We start from the raw sequence: 20,427 nt of genomic DNA, 5'->3' as shown, positions 1-20,427 counted from the left end.
TCTTTACACTCGAGCACGGGTCGGCAACACCTGTTAAAATTGTCAGATAGTGTATGGTTGTTCCATTGTTTGATTCCCGTGACAACACTTCTGTCACGCTACTTAGTTCTAATTGATACCCAGACACCAGCCTTAGGGTTGGACAGGATACAAGAATTGATAGATGCATTCTCCTCCTCAGTCCTCCCAGCCATCGCATAAAAAATGGACAGAATCGGCACCTTCCAGCCGCACATATAACTTCCATTTAGTCACACGTCATTGTCAGTTTAACACCCATTACTCGGAGTCACTATCCCAGAATATTTTATCGAAAAAAAATGCCTTTATGTTTAAAAAGGTATATTTGAATATACTATTATGTAAATTATAGCTTCAACAAGAACCGCTTTTTCGCCGTGAATAACTCAGAAACTATTTAGGGATTTTGATCAAATTTACTAGATAAAAAAAACTGCGGTTTTCTTACAAAATATCTAACTTTACCGCCAGATATTTAACTAAAGGACCGTGATTGACTTATATAAAGGTTATTAGAAGCCTATTAAATAGTAAGAAAGTAAAACCTCGCTAAGAAATAATTATTTATAGAGCCTATTATATTCTTCTTTGTAATTCCTTTCCATTCCGAGCAATAGCTGACGTGAGAACGAGCTGGACGTCTATAATGACAGAGTCCATCTCTAGCAACATCACTGCTGACTACCAGATACCTCTGGCAGATAAGAGTTATTATGCGGTCTCAACCGCTTGTAATTTTCACACCTGCACGCATGCGCGGGTCTGATTTGGTGCAGATGGTTGGACGTGAGATGGATTAGAAGATCAAATGGTCAAAGGTCATGGGTGGTTCTCCGACACGCCAGGTGGCGGCAAAAGACCCTCTCCGAACTGGAATTTGAAACATCACCAGTTACATTGTTATAAGCGTTTAACCGTTTACCGCAAGCAATTATCTTATAGTCTTATAGGCCTACATCAGATTTATAACACCTGCTCCTAGTACTGAAAATCCTACAAGATCTATTAAGAAAACATTCAGAAAAAAACAAGAAACTACAACTTTACACTACAAATTTTTTATGATTTCGATAGACTATTAAAATAAAATCAATTGTCTTCTTAACAACCTGTCTTAAGAGCCAACGCATAAAAAATTAGTTAATACAAAATTTAAATTCATCTTTTGATTTATTAATTTAAGTTATTTGAATCTATTAAATTATAAAAATAAAAACCGCTGTTAAATTTCGGTATGCAAACAATTTCTCCAAATTAAGATAATAAATGATAATTCGACTGTTCCCATACGACGTCCGGAAGTTCTGACAATATCTCGTTTAGGTATGATAAAGTGTTTAGGTCTATTAATTAAACAAATTTAACTTTATCTTCGATCGATAATGAAAAAGAACAGCTCTATTAATTAATCAAATAACAAATAAATTTAAAAAAATCATTATACAGAATATTTGTAACGTATTAACAAACAGTAATGCGGCCCTCCAGCTATATCCGTCTTAAAATAAACTTTTATAGCTTTTTTTTAATATAAAAAAATAACATATTAAAATTTTTATCATTATTTCTCTGTTTTTAAACAGAGAATAAATATTAAAACGTTCCTCTCCAACATTAAACTTAAAAAAGTTGATTTATAGACTCGTTTCGTACTTAGTCCTAAGCAATTTTAGCCGGAGGTACGGACGTTTTCCAACCAATTCCGGGCGAGGTATCAGACCAACCACGTGGATTAGGTGGGCCCTCTCGTGCTTCGGACGCAGTTGTTTACTTTCCATTCTCAGAATGCACGTGACGCGACTCGGCCAATAGCTAGAAAATAACCCGTTATCTTCAAATGTAAGCGACCAATAAGAAGAGAGTTGATGTTGGAATCGGCAACTAGGTCACGCCACTTCTCCTAGTGAGAAAGAATGACACGTTGTTAGGCCTAAACACCGTTAACTGATACAGTTAAGTGACTGCCCATGCAGCAGGCGAAAACCACCAGGACATCTTTCTCCGTAGACTCACTCGTGTCGCCAACAAGACCCGCAACGGCTGCTCTTCCGGTGCCGCTCTTCTATAATGGATTGGTATATTTTCCTCATCCGGCCGGACTAGTGCCCGTCCTCCCTCTGACATCGGGCCCTGTTGTTTGTCGAACACCTCCCCGGCCTTGCCTCGGACCTTCGGCATCGGCTTTCCCCGGTTCGGTTTTAGGTCTTCCTGGACCGAAAGAAGGAGTGTCGCCCTTCGATCTAGAATCTGAACATTCCTGCTCTGGACTTCCACATCCCGATCGGAGTTCTCCTTCGGAATCTGTATCCGAATCCGTCGACTATAATCTCGGTAAGTGAATATTTCGATTATTACTCAATCGACAGTCTTAAATATTTGAGTATTTCAGTGCATTTAACACTATATTCATTATACTTTTCACTGTTAAAGTTCCTAATAATTCCTTCGAATATCTTTCCTAAATATGCAAAATATATGATCATTATATCATTAATTTCAAAAGTTAAAGTTCTGTTCTTAATAGTTCAATTTAAATATGAAGTATTAACTTTGCTTAAACAAACAAAATGCTATTTTAAATTCATTAAACACGGCAGTCTTTTAGTAATAAACTAAATCAGAATATAAAAAGAATTTTCACAAATATAAGATTTATTTCTTATAATATGAAATAAATCAAAGGCTTTAACAGAATTATTCGTTTCATAAAAAATCTTTTCTTTTCATTACAAATAACCATTAATTTTTTTAATTAATTTAAATTAACGTAGAAATTAATTCCTAAAAATAGCAGTTTGAAATAACAGATTCAACATTTTTAAACTTTAAATATTCAAAAGATTAGAACTAAAGAACTAATTCATATCTCTCGCTAATTCCTAATTAATAAAAGAAACAAGTTCTTTACTATGATCGTTTTTCTTCTAAAGGATGCAATTAAGCAACTGCTTACATCAAAAAATAAACAAATAAAAATAAAATCCTGCTTCACTATTGATTTAAGTTCCAAAATAATCCTATTCGTGAACAGAGCTTCTTATCTAATGTTGCACACCACTTTCTGAAACATTGAATCTCAGTTCCTAAAAGAATATAACAAAAGTTTCTTGTATAAACAAAGCATGCTATTCTAAAACAAACCATGGTGCAGAAATGGTTTTTAAAGTGCATTAAAAATCTTATAATTAAATAACTGAACATTAATATCATATAATTTTTATAGACAAGAAAAAAAATGACATTGGGTTATTTATTCAATAGAAATTTTCAAATATTCTCACGAAATCTCGAAAATAATAAATATCAATTTAAGAGAGTTATATTAAGTAATTTTGTGCAGTAAATCCAATTATAACCCTCAAAAGCAAGACCTATAATCAATGGGTGATGAGTTTTAAGCGGGATATACGTGTATAGAATATTTGTCACATAATTATGTGCGGTCAACTGAAGAACTTCTACAATTAATTCTTTCATTCAGCAATGTTTCTAGTCCCCTTAATCGTTCTTAAGTTCTTCTTACGTCTAATTTCTAATGAAATATTTAAGAATTTACTGTAGTAATATTCTCTAAACGAATTCATTCATTTTTTAGAAAATATAAAACATAATTTTACATTATTCTTAATTAATAAAGATCTAATTATAATTTTCGTCGATTATTATCAATGTCATTGTACATAAGTTACTATTCTTGCACTTTATGAATATAAAACAAGCTTTGATACAACGGGATGTAAAACTTTATATAATAAAACTAAAGTTCTTAGATTCATAAATTATTTTAGAATATGTATAGTTCGAAAATATATATTTTTAAATATATTCTGGCCAACTTTACGACTGTAAATATGAAATGAAATTTTTGTATTCCGTCTGGCTGCAACAAACTACATTAGTTTATGTCGTATACAAACAATAATTCATAACACGTTTTAAAGTATACAATGAACTTGTTGGCTTACTAAATATTATAAAACGATTATTTTAGGCCTACTATATCTATATACTCGTTAAGAGTTTATCGTTCTCTCTTTCGACATCGATGTTCCAAAGACGGAGGTACCAACAAAACAAGATTGGTTTATCAAGTTAGACACTTGAAGTTATATCGGTGACAGTTTCCGTGGTAAGACGCGTGCAAGTAGTCAGATTACAGTTTAAGACATAGCGGGAAGTAGGGGGTGAAAATGGGGGTGATCATGGTCATTGTTGTCAGTAGTTCTCATGTCGGAACAAGTTTAATTCTCTTTACGTTTCTGATTAAAAAAATCCAAGAAAAAATAATGCATTTCTGTTTTATATATTTGTCTGTTGATTATTTAGATTAATAATTTAAAATATATTCGTTTAAACTGTAAATAGAGGAGTTATAGAAATAAAAAAGTAAGACTCACCATCAATTCTCCCATAATTTGCAAGGAAGTAGCGCAGTACTAAAATTTAAAAATAATGATCTAATTCCTTATTTAATAGTAGTTTATTAAATAAAAATATATACATAATATTTATTATTTAATAAATTAATTTTTAAAACATTTCAAGTTTTCTCGCGAAACTATTACTTTCAATGCGAAAGCGATTTCTTCTAGAAAATCATGTTGGAATAATTCGGAGAGAAATATTTTTATGAAATCGTCGTTATAAATAGCATGATTAGAAAATAAACATATTTGTCTTTATAAGAATTGCAATATAAGGAGCAGTCAGGTACTTTAAAGTAGAATTGCATAGGTTCAAGCATAGCAAGCAGATGTTCCTCAAACCAAACATACCATTAAGGAGGAGAAAAAAGGAAAAGCGTAAAAGTATTTTGAAACATTTTCGTGCATGAAGAATATTTATCAGAGAAAACGATTGGGTTAAATAGGGTGATTTTTTAGCGATGTAAAAATCATTAAGATGCTTTTAAAAAGACAAACCAATGCGATGGAAACACCTTTCTTGTATATCTCACTCGATCTGAAGAAATCGCGTGCTACTTTACCCTCATTCGCTGTCATACTAAGAATTAATAGCTTTCTAGCGAATAAATGTTACGGTTATGTATAAGCTGATATTATCAAAATATCTGTCAAAATTTCTTATTAGCTCGAGGTGTTGCGTTGCGCTTAACGCGACCAATCGACTACGAACAAGAATTCCAAACAACTATCTCTACTTTAACATCAGTGACTGAAGAGAAATTTGATATCGCAACCCAAAACTCTGGGCCTCTTTGAACATATACTAATACAAAATTTATTTTCCGTTCTGCATATTGCTATTCTATAAACATGCCAAAAGCAACTTTTGTACTGTGCCGTGCGTTATTGATAGCTTTTTAAATGGGTTTGTGTGGGGACATGCAAAAATGTGCATTGCAATGGCATGGGCTGTAACTTTCGGTTGGTCACGACTCGCTTAAGTTTCCACACTAACCCTAGCTGCAGCTATGTAAACAGCAGCAGGGACCACAAATCAACCGACAATGGACTAAGCCTGGCGGGGACGGCGGACATCTAAGCTCCTTGGACCAGTCGTCATTAGAATCCATCTGAAAACCTGTCTACTACGGGTTGCTCTTTTAAACATTTGTTGCGGTCTTTCTTTTCTGAATTTTTTTATGAACTTCGATTGATTTATTAAAAGTACTTGTTACAGAATTCGCACTAAAAGTTACTAGTAATTGCATATTTTCTTTCTTTTCTTTTAGCCGAGTAACATTCCAATTCATTATTAATCTCCATAAAAAAAAAAATCTGTTACACCGCAGTTGTTGTATCCAATTACATCTCACAATAAATAAAAATTCTACATATTTTCATATAGTTTCTTTAGACCTGTTCATTTTTAATAATTAAACTTTTCAAGTATTTATCCTATACCAGATTTTAAAAAAAAGGATAGTTATGTATGAAAAGAATTTCGTGTAGACACATATGAAAAGCCTACATACGATCTGATTAATATTAACAGCCAAACCATTAACCTTTTAACATATAGTCCAAGTCCATTGGTTGATTCAGAACTTAGAACCATATAAATTGTAACGGCCACTTATAAGCTACGAAAACGAGTACTTTGCACTGATAGACTGTTATTATTGGCGATAAAAACAAACGATTTTTACATTTTAAAGATTCAAGATTACGTTCAATAAACATCCAAAATAGTATTGTAAAATTTACATATTTGTTAAAATATTAACTATTTAATATGCCAGTAAAATCGCCATTAAAGCTAACTAACATAATTAAAATAATGCAAAGAGTAAAGTAAATTTTGCTGTTGTAAAAAGCATAGGTCCCGCCCTAACCTGAAAAACATCTAGTCTATTTTATTTTTATAACAATGTCTAAATGCCATTAAGGTAATAAAACACGATATGTATGCTTCATAGGAGTGCCGTTCACGCCAGCAAACAACTCATCTAGTCGTCAGAATGCAGCATCCCCGCCATCTTCTGAGTCGGAATCTCCCCGTTCCAATTGTCAACCTAATAAATCAAGACGAAGAAGAACAGCATTTACAAGTGAACAATTATTAGAATTGGAGAAGGAATTTCATTCCAAAAAATACTTATCACTAACAGAAAGGTCCCAAATAGCTCATTCCTTAAAACTCAGCGAAGTTCAAGTGAAGATTTGGTTTCAAAACAGAAGGGCGAAATGGAAAAGAGTAAAAGCTGGACTATCTTCTGGAAGATCATCTAGTAATCCAAATGCACCCAAAATTGTCGTACCAATTCCCGTACACGTGAATAGAATGGCGATTAGAAGTCAACATCAACAATTAGAAAAAACAGCCAGGTGAGAACATTTTTTTAATTCATTGGTTATACATGTCATTAACACCATATAAAAGTCTACTTTTTAATGTTATGAAATATTAATAATTCCGATATTTAAAATGATAAATTATTCAGCAAAACATGCCAAGCGTGTAATTATTGGCAAGAAAGTACGTTTACAATTGTAATTTAAAAATTAGTAATTTTATAGGAAAAAAATATATTTTAATTTAGACTGTTTTATTCCAATAGTCATATATAATTAGAATGATTATCATCCGTAATTAAGATAATGATCCAAACATCTGTACATTCAAACATATCTAAATATGATCTTGTAGGCCATATTAAAAGTCGATCTAATTGATTCGGAATATTAAGAAATAATTTGATCACTAAAAATATTTCGACTGGGAATAATCGCATTTTAATAGTTATCATAGACTTGTTAAGACTCCACAAACCAGGCCCAACTATTTATCGCCCCTACAAAAGACCATTCTAGCTCTCAAACGGAGGGGAATTCGTATAATTTGTTGGTCGATAAATATTGAGAGAAAGGAGGTCCGGAGAGTAAGAAGAGGCCAGAGAGAATATCGGTAATTTGTAACAGAGTAAATATTCGAACGAGTCTCAGTTATGTCAACCTCCAACCCCGAGGACTTCACACTTCTCCCCAACATTTCCGCGGGGACGGGACGTGAAAGGTGAGTATAAATCACTAGTGTGGAGTCTTTACGATGTTTCTTTGCCATAATCTAGCCGACTGTTCTCTTCGGGGTGAGAATATAAAACTCTTCAACCTTCAATCGGCTCTTTGACCAGCCGAATAAGGGCGTCATGGAGTAAGGTGGTGGCTGTGTAATTGTAGAGTATTGGCGCAGTAAAACTAGCTTCTCAAGACACTTAGAGTGGAATGTCTTGGCTAATGTCCTTAAAAACGTGATGGACAATTCAATGGACTCGTCGAACTTGACGAAAAACACAGATGCTCTATGAATTCACCATCTGCATCTGTTTTGATCTGCAGATAGAATAAATGATTCCATCCATAGCCGCCGGAAACACTAAATTCGGAAAATATTATCCTTGAAAAGTTATTTTTCTAACTTTACATGAACAGAAATGAAGTGAAACCAAGGACATTACAGAATTATTAATAATAAACTTTTCCTGAAAACGGAACAAACATTGTTGAAACAAAACAACATGAAAATCAAATTAAATTCGAAAATTTTAGATGAAAATTAATCACAACTTTACCGTTTTCACCATTTATTTTAAGCATTCGAAATGTTAGATGATTTATTAAACAATATCTTCAGAAATGACTTGAAATCTTGAAAAATCCTACAAACGGATCATGGTTTAAGAAAGTTATTTTTCTTCTTTCACCTTCGTTGTAAATGTATTTTTATACTTCGAAAACAAAATTTATAAGTTCGTCGGCCTTTCATATAAAGTTTTAGGAAGTAAATTATCTAAATACTAGAAGAATAATTTTACGAACATATATTCCATAAATAATACATTAGGCTAACACAAATCTACTATAAAAAATTCAAGCAAAAAATTTTACGAATTAATCTTCCACATCCAAAGATACAGTAAAGTCAGAATTTATAAGAATATCATGTTCGTTATATTAGTAAAATTTTTAGATGAAAAACAATAGATTAGACAGACAATAGTTTCAATTAAAACAATAGATTTATTCTAATAGTAAACCTTTACTTACAGATTTGTCAAGGTTGTACTAATATGTAAGCCTATATGAATTATTAATGAATAAATATTATAACTAGCTTATGCTTCACCACCCAAATAAGAATGTTCATTAGACTATGCTACAGAAAAGTGAAGATAATTATAGTGAAGAGAATAGTAATTTAGAAGAATAGAATGATTTATATGGGATCTAATATGCATATAACCTTTTTTCTTTCTAATACCATATTTTGTATTAGAGTAATATTGATATTAGTAAATCTGGGTTATCTAGATTGCAGAAAGCTTCATTTAAGGCCGATAAAAGAATAAAATACGATAAGGAAATAAAAAAAAACATTTGCATTATTTATAAAGAATTATAACAATATTTTATGCAATATACTTCTGTAATCGTTATGTTTGTTTTGAGCTGTTAGCTAGACACAAGTCTCTGAATGTAATGTTAGTAATTAGTTAAATTACTTTACGCAAAATTTATTTTTATATCAAAAATCATTATATATCAAATCTATAATTTGCATTAAAAATTTGTCAAGTTAAAGTAATAACAAAAAATATATATATATATTTAAATGAGTAATTTAATTACATATATCTATTATGGAAAGTTGAAATTTGAAAATCGTTTAAAAGATAATTACCTTCTCTTAAATTAGCTAATTTAAATTATTAATTAGTTTAACTATTTTATTTAAGATTATATATACTGTATTGACACAGCTGCTTAACTTATTTATTTTGATTATCAGCTAGTTTTGATAAAATAATCAAATAAATTTTAATTGAAGTAATGGGAAACTGCTTTAAACAGAAGGGTAATTAGAAATATGTTTATGATTTTTATTTCTTATAATGTTATCTAATGTTAAGTGTAATTCAAGTGATACATAATATAAAATTCTTGTGTTCAGTATTTTCTAGTGTTAAACTATTTAAACAAATTAATGTTAAATTTGCTTAAATATACATTAAGACCCCTTATTTTTATATTGTTTTAACAATACTTCTCCTTTAACGATTTAAAATATTCAAAAACTATCTGTTGAAACAAAATTTTTCAATTTTAATTAATTATTTATATTTTTATAAAATAAATTTACAAAAGATTATGAAAAGAAGAAAATTTAACGGGCTTCAGCGTTAAAATCAACATAGGAAATCAATTAAGATAAATTCCCTTAAAACCTGATTGAAAACATACAGCTTATATAAAGTTACTTAAGTATTATCTGTACAGTATGACCCTCATCACTGTAATGCAAAATTTAATGGTGGGGTTATTTCGTAACGAGTGTTTTCTATAAATAATATAATTCGTGGGTGGAATATTTTATTATTATAAAACATTTAATTTTAATTCTTTGATAAATATTTGTAGGTTGTATTTTATATCTTTCCTTTTCAGATATGATAGGCAGGTGTACTTTTGGGAAGTCGATAAATGCTAGCTTAGGTGGAGTTTATCCTCTCTATAATTTCTATCAATATGGCCTCTACTGGTTTAATCGAAAATATAAAAAAGATAAATAGAAATAAAGTTAAAAACTATGTTTTTATAAAACTATTTATATGATAGTTGTTAAATTAGAAAATTTATATAACAAAATATTTGAAATCATTATAAACAGCAAAATATTTCCGACAGAATAATACATTTAATAATAATTTTGTATAATTCTCTGACTTCTTTAATTAATACTGTACAATATAATAATTTTATCGATAGAATGTACTGTACGTATTCAATAATTTATCTTAAGTTAACAAATGGAGAATAACTTGAAATAAGCTTGAAAATACATTTCAGCGCTTGATCAGAAGTCGGAATTTCATAGAAAAGGGAGCAGTTAGGCCAAATAGTTGTCACCCTGTCTCGTTTTCTCTTATTATCTATGAAGGTGACCATATAAGAAGCCATTAAGTGTCATTTGGGGAGAGTGCATGAAATGTTTAAGTAACTGTAGTAAAGACTACAAGATTTAAATGTAGGCTTATAAGCTATTTTCTCCAAAAATTATTATCTTATTATTTTTTAAAAAATCTAATAAAAAATAAAAATTATAAAGGCATAGTTAGTTAATTTTCAGCAAGTTTTTTTTTCTTTTACCTTATTAAGGAAATGCTAATGTAAATCATATCTTAACCCATTTCTAAATTGCCATTAATCATCCCAATGTTTACAGGTGATTAATGATAAATTCCATTTCATAAAGTGTCTTGCGAGGCATCGACCCGAAAGTCATACAAGTGAGAATTTGGTAAAATAGTATTTGTACAGTACATTTTTGAATCATATAAAAAAATTAACAGGTAATAATATTATAAAAGAAATAGAAAACTAATTTATTTACAAGAAAATATATTATATATATATAACGAGNAACTTTCAATCGTTTTACACAACCGCATTCCTAAGTATAAATAACTAAATTAAATTAATTCATTATTATGAACTGTACACTAGCCATACAACATTGCCTGCTTTATTTATCAAGCAACGTTATATAAAAATAATTAATAAAATTTATATCAAATATTGACACTTATTTTTCGTCAATTTCTAGAAAACATAATAAAATAAACTTATATGATTAAACAGTAACGAAGTTTTCTTACTCTAGTTCAGATAATTACTCTAGGGAACTTCAATTCTACTAAATTATACAGAAAATGCAATTTATTAATTAGATTTGGACTTATCCTTATCTATCCATCTTGTAATATATCTATATCATAACTAATCCCATAAATCCTAGAATAAAAGATAAGAAGGTCTACTGATAAATTATTTGAATCAAAAAATTTTTAAGTTTCATAAACCTATCGGGTCCTTTACATTATAATTCCATAGTTTAAATTTTGTTATCAAGACCTGAAGCTCAGATAAGAATCTAATTCTAATAAAAATTTTCCTCATAACAAATCATGTTAAAAACAAGACTATTATTAGCCAAATTATGACAAGATAATTATCCATTAATTACTAAGAAGAAGTTTATATATTATATTCTTAATATATATGCATATTAAACCTGTTATTTATAAAGAATTTGTTTTATATTTTCTGTTTGTTAATTAAATTCATACATCCAACGCATGTCAAAATCGTTTAAAAGATAATTACCTTCTCTTAAATTAGCTAATTTAAATTATTAATTAGTTTAACTATTTTATTTAAGATTATATATACTGTATTGACACAGCTGCTTAACTTATTTATTTTGATTATCAGCTAGTTTTGATAAAATAATCAAATAAATTTTAATTGAAGTAATGGGAAACTGCTTTAAACAGAAGGGTAATTAGAAATATGTTTATGATTTTTATTTCTTATAATGTTATCTAATGTTAAGTGTAATTCAAGTGATACATAATATAAAATTCTTGTGTTCAGTATTTTCTAGTGTTAAACTATTTAAACAAATTAATGTTAAATTTGCTTAAATATACATTAAGACCCCTTATTTTTATATTGTTTTAACAATACTTCTCCTTTAACGATTTAAAATATTCAAAAACTATCTGTTGAAACAAAATTTTTCAATTTTAATTAATTATTTATATTTTTATAAAATAAATTTACAAAAGATTATGAAAAGAAGAAAATTTAACGGGCTTCAGCGTTAAAATCAACATAGGAAATCAATTAAGATAAATTCCCTTAAAACCTGATTGAAAACATACAGCTTATATAAAGTTACTTAAGTATTATCTGTACAGTATGACCCTCATCACTGTAATGCAAAATTTAATGGTGGGGTTATTTCGTAACGAGTGTTTTCTATAAATAATATAATTCGTGGGTGGAATATTTTATTATTATAAAACATTTAATTTTAATTCTTTGATAAATATTTGTAGGTTGTATTTTATATCTTTCCTTTTCAGATATGATAGGCAGGTGTACTTTTGGGAAGTCGATAAATGCTAGCTTAGGTGGAGTTTATCCTCTCTATAATTTCTATCAATATGGCCTCTACTGGTTTAATCGAAAATATAAAAAAGATAAATAGAAATAAAGTTAAAAACTATGTTTTTATAAAACTATTTATATGATAGTTGTTAAATTAGAAAATTTATATAACAAAATATTTGAAATCATTATAAACAGCAAAATATTTCCGACAGAATAATACATTTAATAATAATTTTGTATAATTCTCTGACTTCTTTAATTAATACTGTACAATATAATAATTTTATCGATAGAATGTACTGTACGTATTCAATAATTTATCTTAAGTTAACAAATGGAGAATAACTTGAAATAAGCTTGAAAATACATTTCAGCGCTTGATCAGAAGTCGGAATTTCATAGAAAAGGGAGCAGTTAGGCCAAATAGTTGTCACCCTGTCTCGTTTTCTCTTATTATCTATGAAGGTGACCATATAAGAAGCCATTAAGTGTCATTTGGGGAGAGTGCATGAAATGTTTAAGTAACTGTAGTAAAGACTACAAGATTTAAATGTAGGCTTATAAGCTATTTTCTCCAAAAATTATTATCTTATTATTTTTTAAAAAATCTAATAAAAAATAAAAATTATAAAGGCATAGTTAGTTAATTTTCAGCAAGTTTTTTTTTCTTTTACCTTATTAAGGAAATGCTAATGTAAATCATATCTTAACCCATTTCTAAATTGCCATTAATCATCCCAATGTTTACAGGTGATTAATGATAAATTCCATTTCATAAAGTGTCTTGCGAGGCATCGACCCGAAAGTCATACAAGTGAGAATTTGGTAAAATAGTATTTGTACAGTACATTTTTGAATCATATAAAAAAATTAACAGGTAATAATATTATAAAAGAAATAGAAAACTAATTTATTTACAAGAAAATATATTATATATATATAACGAGATAAACGTTTATTCATTCAAATGCATTTCTTTAAACCAAGAAAATACCATCTTGGTAGAAATGGCCAACAAACTATTAAATATTCACGAAGCGTGGAACAGAAATCATTTTGTAGATATTCTTTCTATGTTAGGAAATGAAAATTTTATCGCTTCCTATCTTTCTCCTTATAGGTAGGGTGGAGTGAAGGGGAAAAAAAAGGGAAAAAAGGTGCGACTTTCCAAACGACGATTATTCTAATCTAATTATAGTTTTCTCTGATATGGTTAATAATGCATTGTCTCCATTTTGTCGACGCCTAATTGGAAAAGTGGTTAAAAATCGGCGCCACTGCTTTTTCCTTAAAGATCTTTAATTGAGAATTAACTAAAAATTCGTCTAGTTCTAGGTTAAATAATCGACCTAAATGCATTAATATAAATTTCATCTCTAATATCCCACATTTTCATCAAGAAATTTTTAAAATGAGGAAGATTCACATATAAATATAGAGCAAATTATTCTGATTATTCGAACAACTAACTTAATATTCATCAGAATGTAAGATGCAAAGTGAATGGAAAATTAGAAAAAAAAGAGATGCCAACACTGAGTAAGACAACACTTGACTGATGGATGAATGATTGATGGAGAAGAGGCGAAAGATGTATCAAGATGAGGAAATAAGTGAACAGAAACATTTTCTGTCAATATTGAGGGGAATGTCTTATCTTTGACACCAATCAGATAAGAAGAGGCGTTCGAATTATCCCAAAACTCTCATCGTGAATTTTGTCATCAGCATAAAGTAAGAATAAATTAATCACTTATTTAACGACGGAGAAAATTAAGGTGTTATCATCTTTAAAACTTTCAAGTATACTTCTCCATGCAAAAAATTCCAGTTTAATTCAAATCAAACTTCCAAAAACATATAATTTTTTGTGAGTTTTTAAACGATAGTTAACAATTCTATAAAAGAATTTATAAAAACTGTAATTCAAATTACAGTTTAATAATGTTTTCATTCTGTTTCATCATTATTTCTTTGAAATTTTCAATTGCCGTATTGTACGTGGTAAAATTATAACTCAATTGCTAATGCCAGATAATTGAAAATTTCATATTTTCAAAAAATATAACTTATATAATAATAACTGTTATTATAATTATTGATAGATAATGATATTGTTTTAATTAATTCCTTTAATATGTGAAAGTTCATACTGGTTTTCTTTGACTCTATGAGCTGAAACTACTTTTCATTTAGTATTTTAAATAATGTTTTTAGATGATGTACTCTGTTCTTAATGGAAAATGCAAAAATTTCAACCTATTTTAATTATACACTTATGAATTACAGAATCATTTCGTGCAATTCCAAAAGTTTCTTAATATGAAATACTCCAGACCATTAAAGAGGAAAAGTCTAAAGACTTGGAATAGGCCTACAGATATTATCATTAACAATCATTAACCTCTCATGTATCTTTTAATTGTCATCTAATTGTAACCTAACTGTAGTCTCTATCTCTAGCTTAATCTTCACCTGGTGTATTATCTTCATCTATAACTTAATTTATATCTTGAGTTCCCTTGATTTAGTATCTGTAGGTCAATCTTTATTCGTGTTTTCTTAATTTATATCTCATTCATTCTCGCAATTTTTCCGTGTTGTGTTTCTATCAACAGTTGTATTATATTCAAAAAAGCATAAGCATTAACCTAAGACATTTAATAATTTATTTTAAGATATATTATTTTATTTTATAAATTATGCAGATTTAATGCGTAATACCTATGGATATGCAATTTCATTCTATAAAGTTTTATTGTCTTAGATAATCACAGATGTCACGAAATAGTTCTTACAAGAATCTCCCTTTAATAGGTCTCCTTCGCGTGATGTCACGTTCCGCATCACGACAGACGTGGAAATCAGAGGGTGTGTCATCGTCACGTGTTGTAGCATGCGTTGCTTGTCTAATAACAGATCGGATGAATCCGACTCCAGCTTGGATGGGAGGAAATTGGGATATTATTACCGTTCTGGTTGCCAGATTGAAGTTCAAATAACAGGGCTCCACCTCGTGACTAAATCTATTAAGGATTCGTAAATTGTTGATTAGTGATGGTGATTCATAAAAGACACTTATAAGAATCAAAACTTTTCTAATCTTTCATTAAATACATTAATTTAGATTATGCTCGACTTCACTTTTCTATTTATTCTAATTTGCCTCCAACATCTTCATACATAGCATTTATGAAGTTGTCGGATTTTTATAAATAATCAGATCTGCATGTAATCCTTAAAAGCCTTAAATAGTTTATAAAAATCCTTAGGCTTTTCAAGTTACTCTAAGGATTTTTAAAAAATAAAGTATTTTAAGGATTTCTATTCTTGGAAGTTGTTTTAAATGGAAGCTAATATAAATATTAATAAAAATTTGAAATAATAAAATTTATTATTAAAATTTCTGTCATATTAACAAAACACCGAAAACAAAATCAAGTTTAAAACAAATAGTGAGCTAATGTAACGGTATGCCTGTAAAAGTTATCAAATAATTCGAGATAAAGTGCATAAATTTATAGTCTAATTATATGAACTTCGTAATCTTGCATAAATTCCCAATTTAGTCTTTGAAAATTACTGTAAAAAATAATATAGGTTATAAACTTTACAATATTTAAATAACACTGTGGACTAAAATACGAATAATTGAATTTTATAATAGGTTACAGCATCGAATAAAATTCTTGAAAAACAGGATGCAATATAACAACATTATCAATTTATTAATATTTATAAGCTCTATTTTACGTTGTTCTTTAATACATAATGACATCTTAAATCTCTATCTACGTTGTTTATCAAGAAAAAAAATGTATTGTTACGTGAAAATCAAATGCCTTTTAATCATTTGACCTTGTATTGTTATATATTTATATGGATATCGAGAACAGATCGTTTACCTTTTATGGTTCAGCTTGTCATGTCTTTTATGCCACCCACATAAAGTCTAATAAGGTGTATAGAAAACTCTTCGACAACATATGTAAAGAATAATGCCAAATAAGATATTATAATCTTGAATTACTGCAACAATAAATCATCAGAAAACATTTAATAGCTATTCTACCATTTGCAGTTAAAAAATAAAACATTACACAAGGATAAAATCTGCAGGTAGAGATAATTATCACAGAAGGTGTGACTCATCCCATCTGCTGTCTAATCCGGACCAGGTGAATGAATCTGTGAAAAGAGTCAGCTATAGAATTATCTTATTAACTATAATAGTGAATTAATTTACATGCTATTTTTCTGCTTATCAATTTATCATATTTTTTATTGTTACACCTATAATATGCCTGAAGTTAATTTTAATATAACGAGCTTTGTGTGTGGCCAAGAAAAACTAATAGCTAAGAATGGAGTGTAAAGAAGCACCTCTAACATCCAGCTGTAGATGTAAAATTTATAAGAAAAATTATATATATATAAATTTTAAAACAAAAATATTAATGCGTATCTAGAATCATTACAAAATATAGTATGAAATTTTATTTGTTTTTTTTTTTTTTTTAAATTCATTAGACCAGTCAATTATTTTTAAGATACGAAATGTTGAAAAGCTAGATTTAAAATCTTTTTAGTTTAAATGCATTTCAAAATTTTCTTTATCTGATTATAATGATAGGATCTGATATAAGAATGCCAAATAAATCTAAAACTATAAATTACACAGAGGAAGTCTATAAGTCATAAATATATTGCCTACAGCAAACAATTGTTCGTTTAAAATTGCTATACAGAAAGGAACTTCTAATAAACGCATTTATAGTGAATGCTGAGGTTTAGATATTTATCTAAACTACAATAGAATTGTATTATAGTCTTATTTTAAATAAAGTAAAGTATAATGTTTATAAAATGACTTAAACGATAAAATCATTATAAGTTCTAATAATAATCTGTATTAAAGATTTTTAGGTCAGTCAGTCACAAAATTTGTTGCAAACTGAGCTTATTTGTGTTGACATTTTAAGGATTTTCTATACATAAAAGACAAAATCTCATTTCTATCAGAAAATTTCGAATTTCAAAAGAATCGCGAAACATTTTACAATATAAACAAATTTCGATTGAAAACACTTGACTACTCAAGAAGCCAAGTTTATCTTTACAATACAACTGTGGAAACATCTTTCAAACAAATGTCAACAGCCTTTTAAACTTTCTATGAAGTTTCTATTGAAAATAACAAATGCCTAAAAAGGATGTTTTCACTAGTAAAAGCTTCACAAAAGTTTACGCGATAAAAATCCAAAATGTTTCAATCTATTTTAGGAAATGTTCTCAACATTTGTCATTTTTATTCAATTAAAATATCAATTATCATGATTACTCAATTAAAATATTCCTAATGTTAATTGCCCTATATTAACATTCTTATCGTCTAAATGGATTCAATACATGTGCTTCGAGAATGTTAAAAGATCTATTTTATAATCAAGAGAATATAATTATAGATAATTCGAACATACAGTTCTGACAATTGCCTATAATATAACACCCAAGATACATTAGAGAAGTGTAAATGGAATTCTGTAGATCATCTCCAGAGACTGAAATAGTCAAATGTTTATTCACATTGGACTTGCTCCACCCGATGGTCATCATGCGCAATCCAACTATATAGCAGCAAAGTGGAAAATTATGTTGCAGAATAAATATTCTCGCCCCAGAGAGAGATTAGAACTACACCAGAAACGTGATAAGCCTACTTTTAGATACTTCGATTAGAGTAATTCACTTAATGGTGTAACATCGTGACTTGTGAGGTTGTCTAACCATTGAAAGTTAGATTAAAATTGGAATTGATCAACTACTGGTCCCGTTCTTATAATAGCAAAACTTTAAAAAAATATATCTCGAGTCTTTTTCATTATTCAATACTCAAAACAAATTCGTGAGTATCTGTATTGAATTTTGATAAGTTTTTCCAACTATAACGATTCAGAATACAGATTAAAAAAAATAAAATCCCTTCAAATTATTCTGAAAGATCGTATTTAAAAGGAGAAAACTATTTAATTTTTAATATATATTAACTGTTTTTTATGTTTATTTTCAGTGCTAGGTTAAGAAGCTCTATGACAGGACATTTTCTCCCTCTTTTGTCACCAACCCAAGCTGCAACATGACTCTTAAATGATTTAATTCGCGAGTGCAATGGAAGATTATTTGAGTTTCGCACATTTCGGATTCGTACATTCCATCTAGCTGGCCAAAATGTGAATGAAAAAATTAGGTAATAGCCATTTTGACGGAACTATGTAACATAGTAATGTACTTTATATATGTTTAAAAATAAAATTTGTTTTTGAATCTTTTTTAGTATATTCCTTTCCTAATTATATTTGATTTATCTTTTGACTTATCATAATCTTATAATTTTTAAAAATTTTACAGGTAGGATATATTCTGCAATAATTATAATATCCGATAATAACTAAAAGATTGGAAAAAATTTTAATAGAAAGGTTATTTGCGGTAACTTTTTATTTTATGCTTTTGTTTAATGTAAATTATACTTATAACTGTTAATATATGCAAACTTTCGATCGTTTTACACAACCGCATTCCTAAGTATAAATAACTGAATTAAATTAATCCATTATTATGAACTGTACACTAGCCATACAACATTGCCTGCTTTATTTATAAAGCAACGTTATATAAAAATAATTAATAAAATTTATATCAAATATTGACACTTATTTTTCGTCAATTTCTAGAAAACATAATAAAATAAACTTATATGATTAAACAGTAACGAAGTTTTCTTACTCTAGTTCAGATAATTACTCTAGGGAACTTCAATTCTACTAAATTATACAGAAAATGCAATTTATTAATTAGATTTGGACTTATCCTTATCTATCCATCTTGTAATATATCTATATCATAACTAATCCCATAAATCCTAGAATAAAAGATAAGAAGGTCTACTGATAAATTATTTGAATCAAAAAATTTTTAAGTTTCATAAACCTATCGGGTCCTTTACATTATAATTCCATAGTTTAAATTTTGTTATCAAGACCTGAAGCTCAGATAAGAATCTAATTCTAATAAAAATTTTCCTCATAACAAATCATGTTAAAAACAAGACTATTATTAGCCAAATTATGACAAGATAATTATCCATTAATTACTAAGAAGAAGTTTATATATTATATTCTTAATATATATGCATATTAAACCTGTTATTTATAAAGAATTTGTTTTATATTTTCTGTTTGTTAATTAAATTCATACATCCAACGCATGACACCCAATACATGTAATCCAGAAACGTACACCAATGTTGGATCTTTTTAAGACAAATTATGACACTTCTAATGAAAAAAATCTACAGTAGACTGCCTTACCTCATAAAAAAAATCCCCAGTTAAAATGACGAACATTCAACTAGACTGGGTGGGACATTCCTGCTGACAGTAAATTAATTAATGAGTAAGAACGATTAAAGTTGACTACGGACCGCAACTATAATTATCCGGTCAGGTGTTAATTCTGCACCCTGATCTGAAAAAAAAAAAAAAGAATTAGAAAAAAGAAACAACCATTTAATCCATCTTAATTGGATACTGTATATAATCCATGTTGTGTATATTATATAATTTATTAATCTTACATAAAAAACTGATATAATACATTTCCTGATAATGCTAAACTTTATGTTGGTGTGATCTGAATAGAGATATTTCGTTATTTAACTAATAATTATCTTACCTAAACTTCTCAAACATTCCTGAAAAGATTACAGACATTAAGTAAAAAATTATATTATTTTATGGAAATTTAATAATATATTATGGGTATTCTGAATTCTTTCTTTTATTACACAATAATGTATTTTTTATAAAAGAAAAAAAATTACATTACCAAATTATATATATAATTTAATACAGCGGTACCTCGTACTTCGAACGCTTCAGGGTTCGAACGCAAAATTCGAACGATTCGAAGTTCGAACGGCCTCCTG

The 20,427-nt window shown here is 28.6% G+C and overlaps 1 protein-coding gene and 1 long non-coding RNA gene across 4 annotated transcripts in view; one reads left to right on the top strand and one right to left on the bottom strand.

Annotated features, from left to right (window-relative positions):
• Positions 1–20,401, bottom strand: part of LOC111622293 — a 28,837-nt gene extending 8,436 nt beyond the window's left edge. Inside the window, exons 1-4 of one of the 3 annotated variants that reach the window (XR_002756242.1) lie at positions 20,360–20,401; positions 19,811–19,967; positions 14,916–15,466; positions 4,419–4,457 (exon numbers count right to left, since the gene is read on the bottom strand). This is a non-coding gene — a long non-coding RNA (uncharacterized LOC111622293). The remainder of the gene's footprint in view (positions 1–4,418; positions 4,458–14,915; positions 15,467–19,810; positions 19,968–20,359) is intronic. The other 2 variants (XR_002756243.1, XR_002756241.1) reach the window with 2 other exon arrangements.
• LOC111622292 (homeobox protein GBX-2-like) lies at positions 1,749–18,764 on the top strand. The gene is made up of 3 exons (XM_023364651.1): positions 1,749–2,352; positions 6,404–6,812; positions 18,511–18,764. Exons 1-3 carry the CDS (start codon positions 1,989–1,991, stop codon positions 18,578–18,580), a joined length of 843 nt encoding a protein of 280 aa, XP_023220419.1. The 5' UTR covers positions 1,749–1,988; the 3' UTR covers positions 18,581–18,764.
• Positions 20,402–20,427: the final 26 nt, after the last annotated feature.

This window comes from Centruroides sculpturatus, unplaced genomic scaffold, assembly GCF_000671375.1.
Source record: "Centruroides sculpturatus isolate CEXI.00-Female unplaced genomic scaffold, Cexi_2.0 scaffold337, whole genome shotgun sequence".
Lineage (NCBI taxonomy): Eukaryota > Metazoa > Arthropoda > Arachnida > Scorpiones > Buthidae > Centruroides > Centruroides sculpturatus.
The sequence above is the reverse complement of the archived record's forward strand: the minus strand, read 5'-3'. Positions and strand labels throughout refer to the sequence as shown.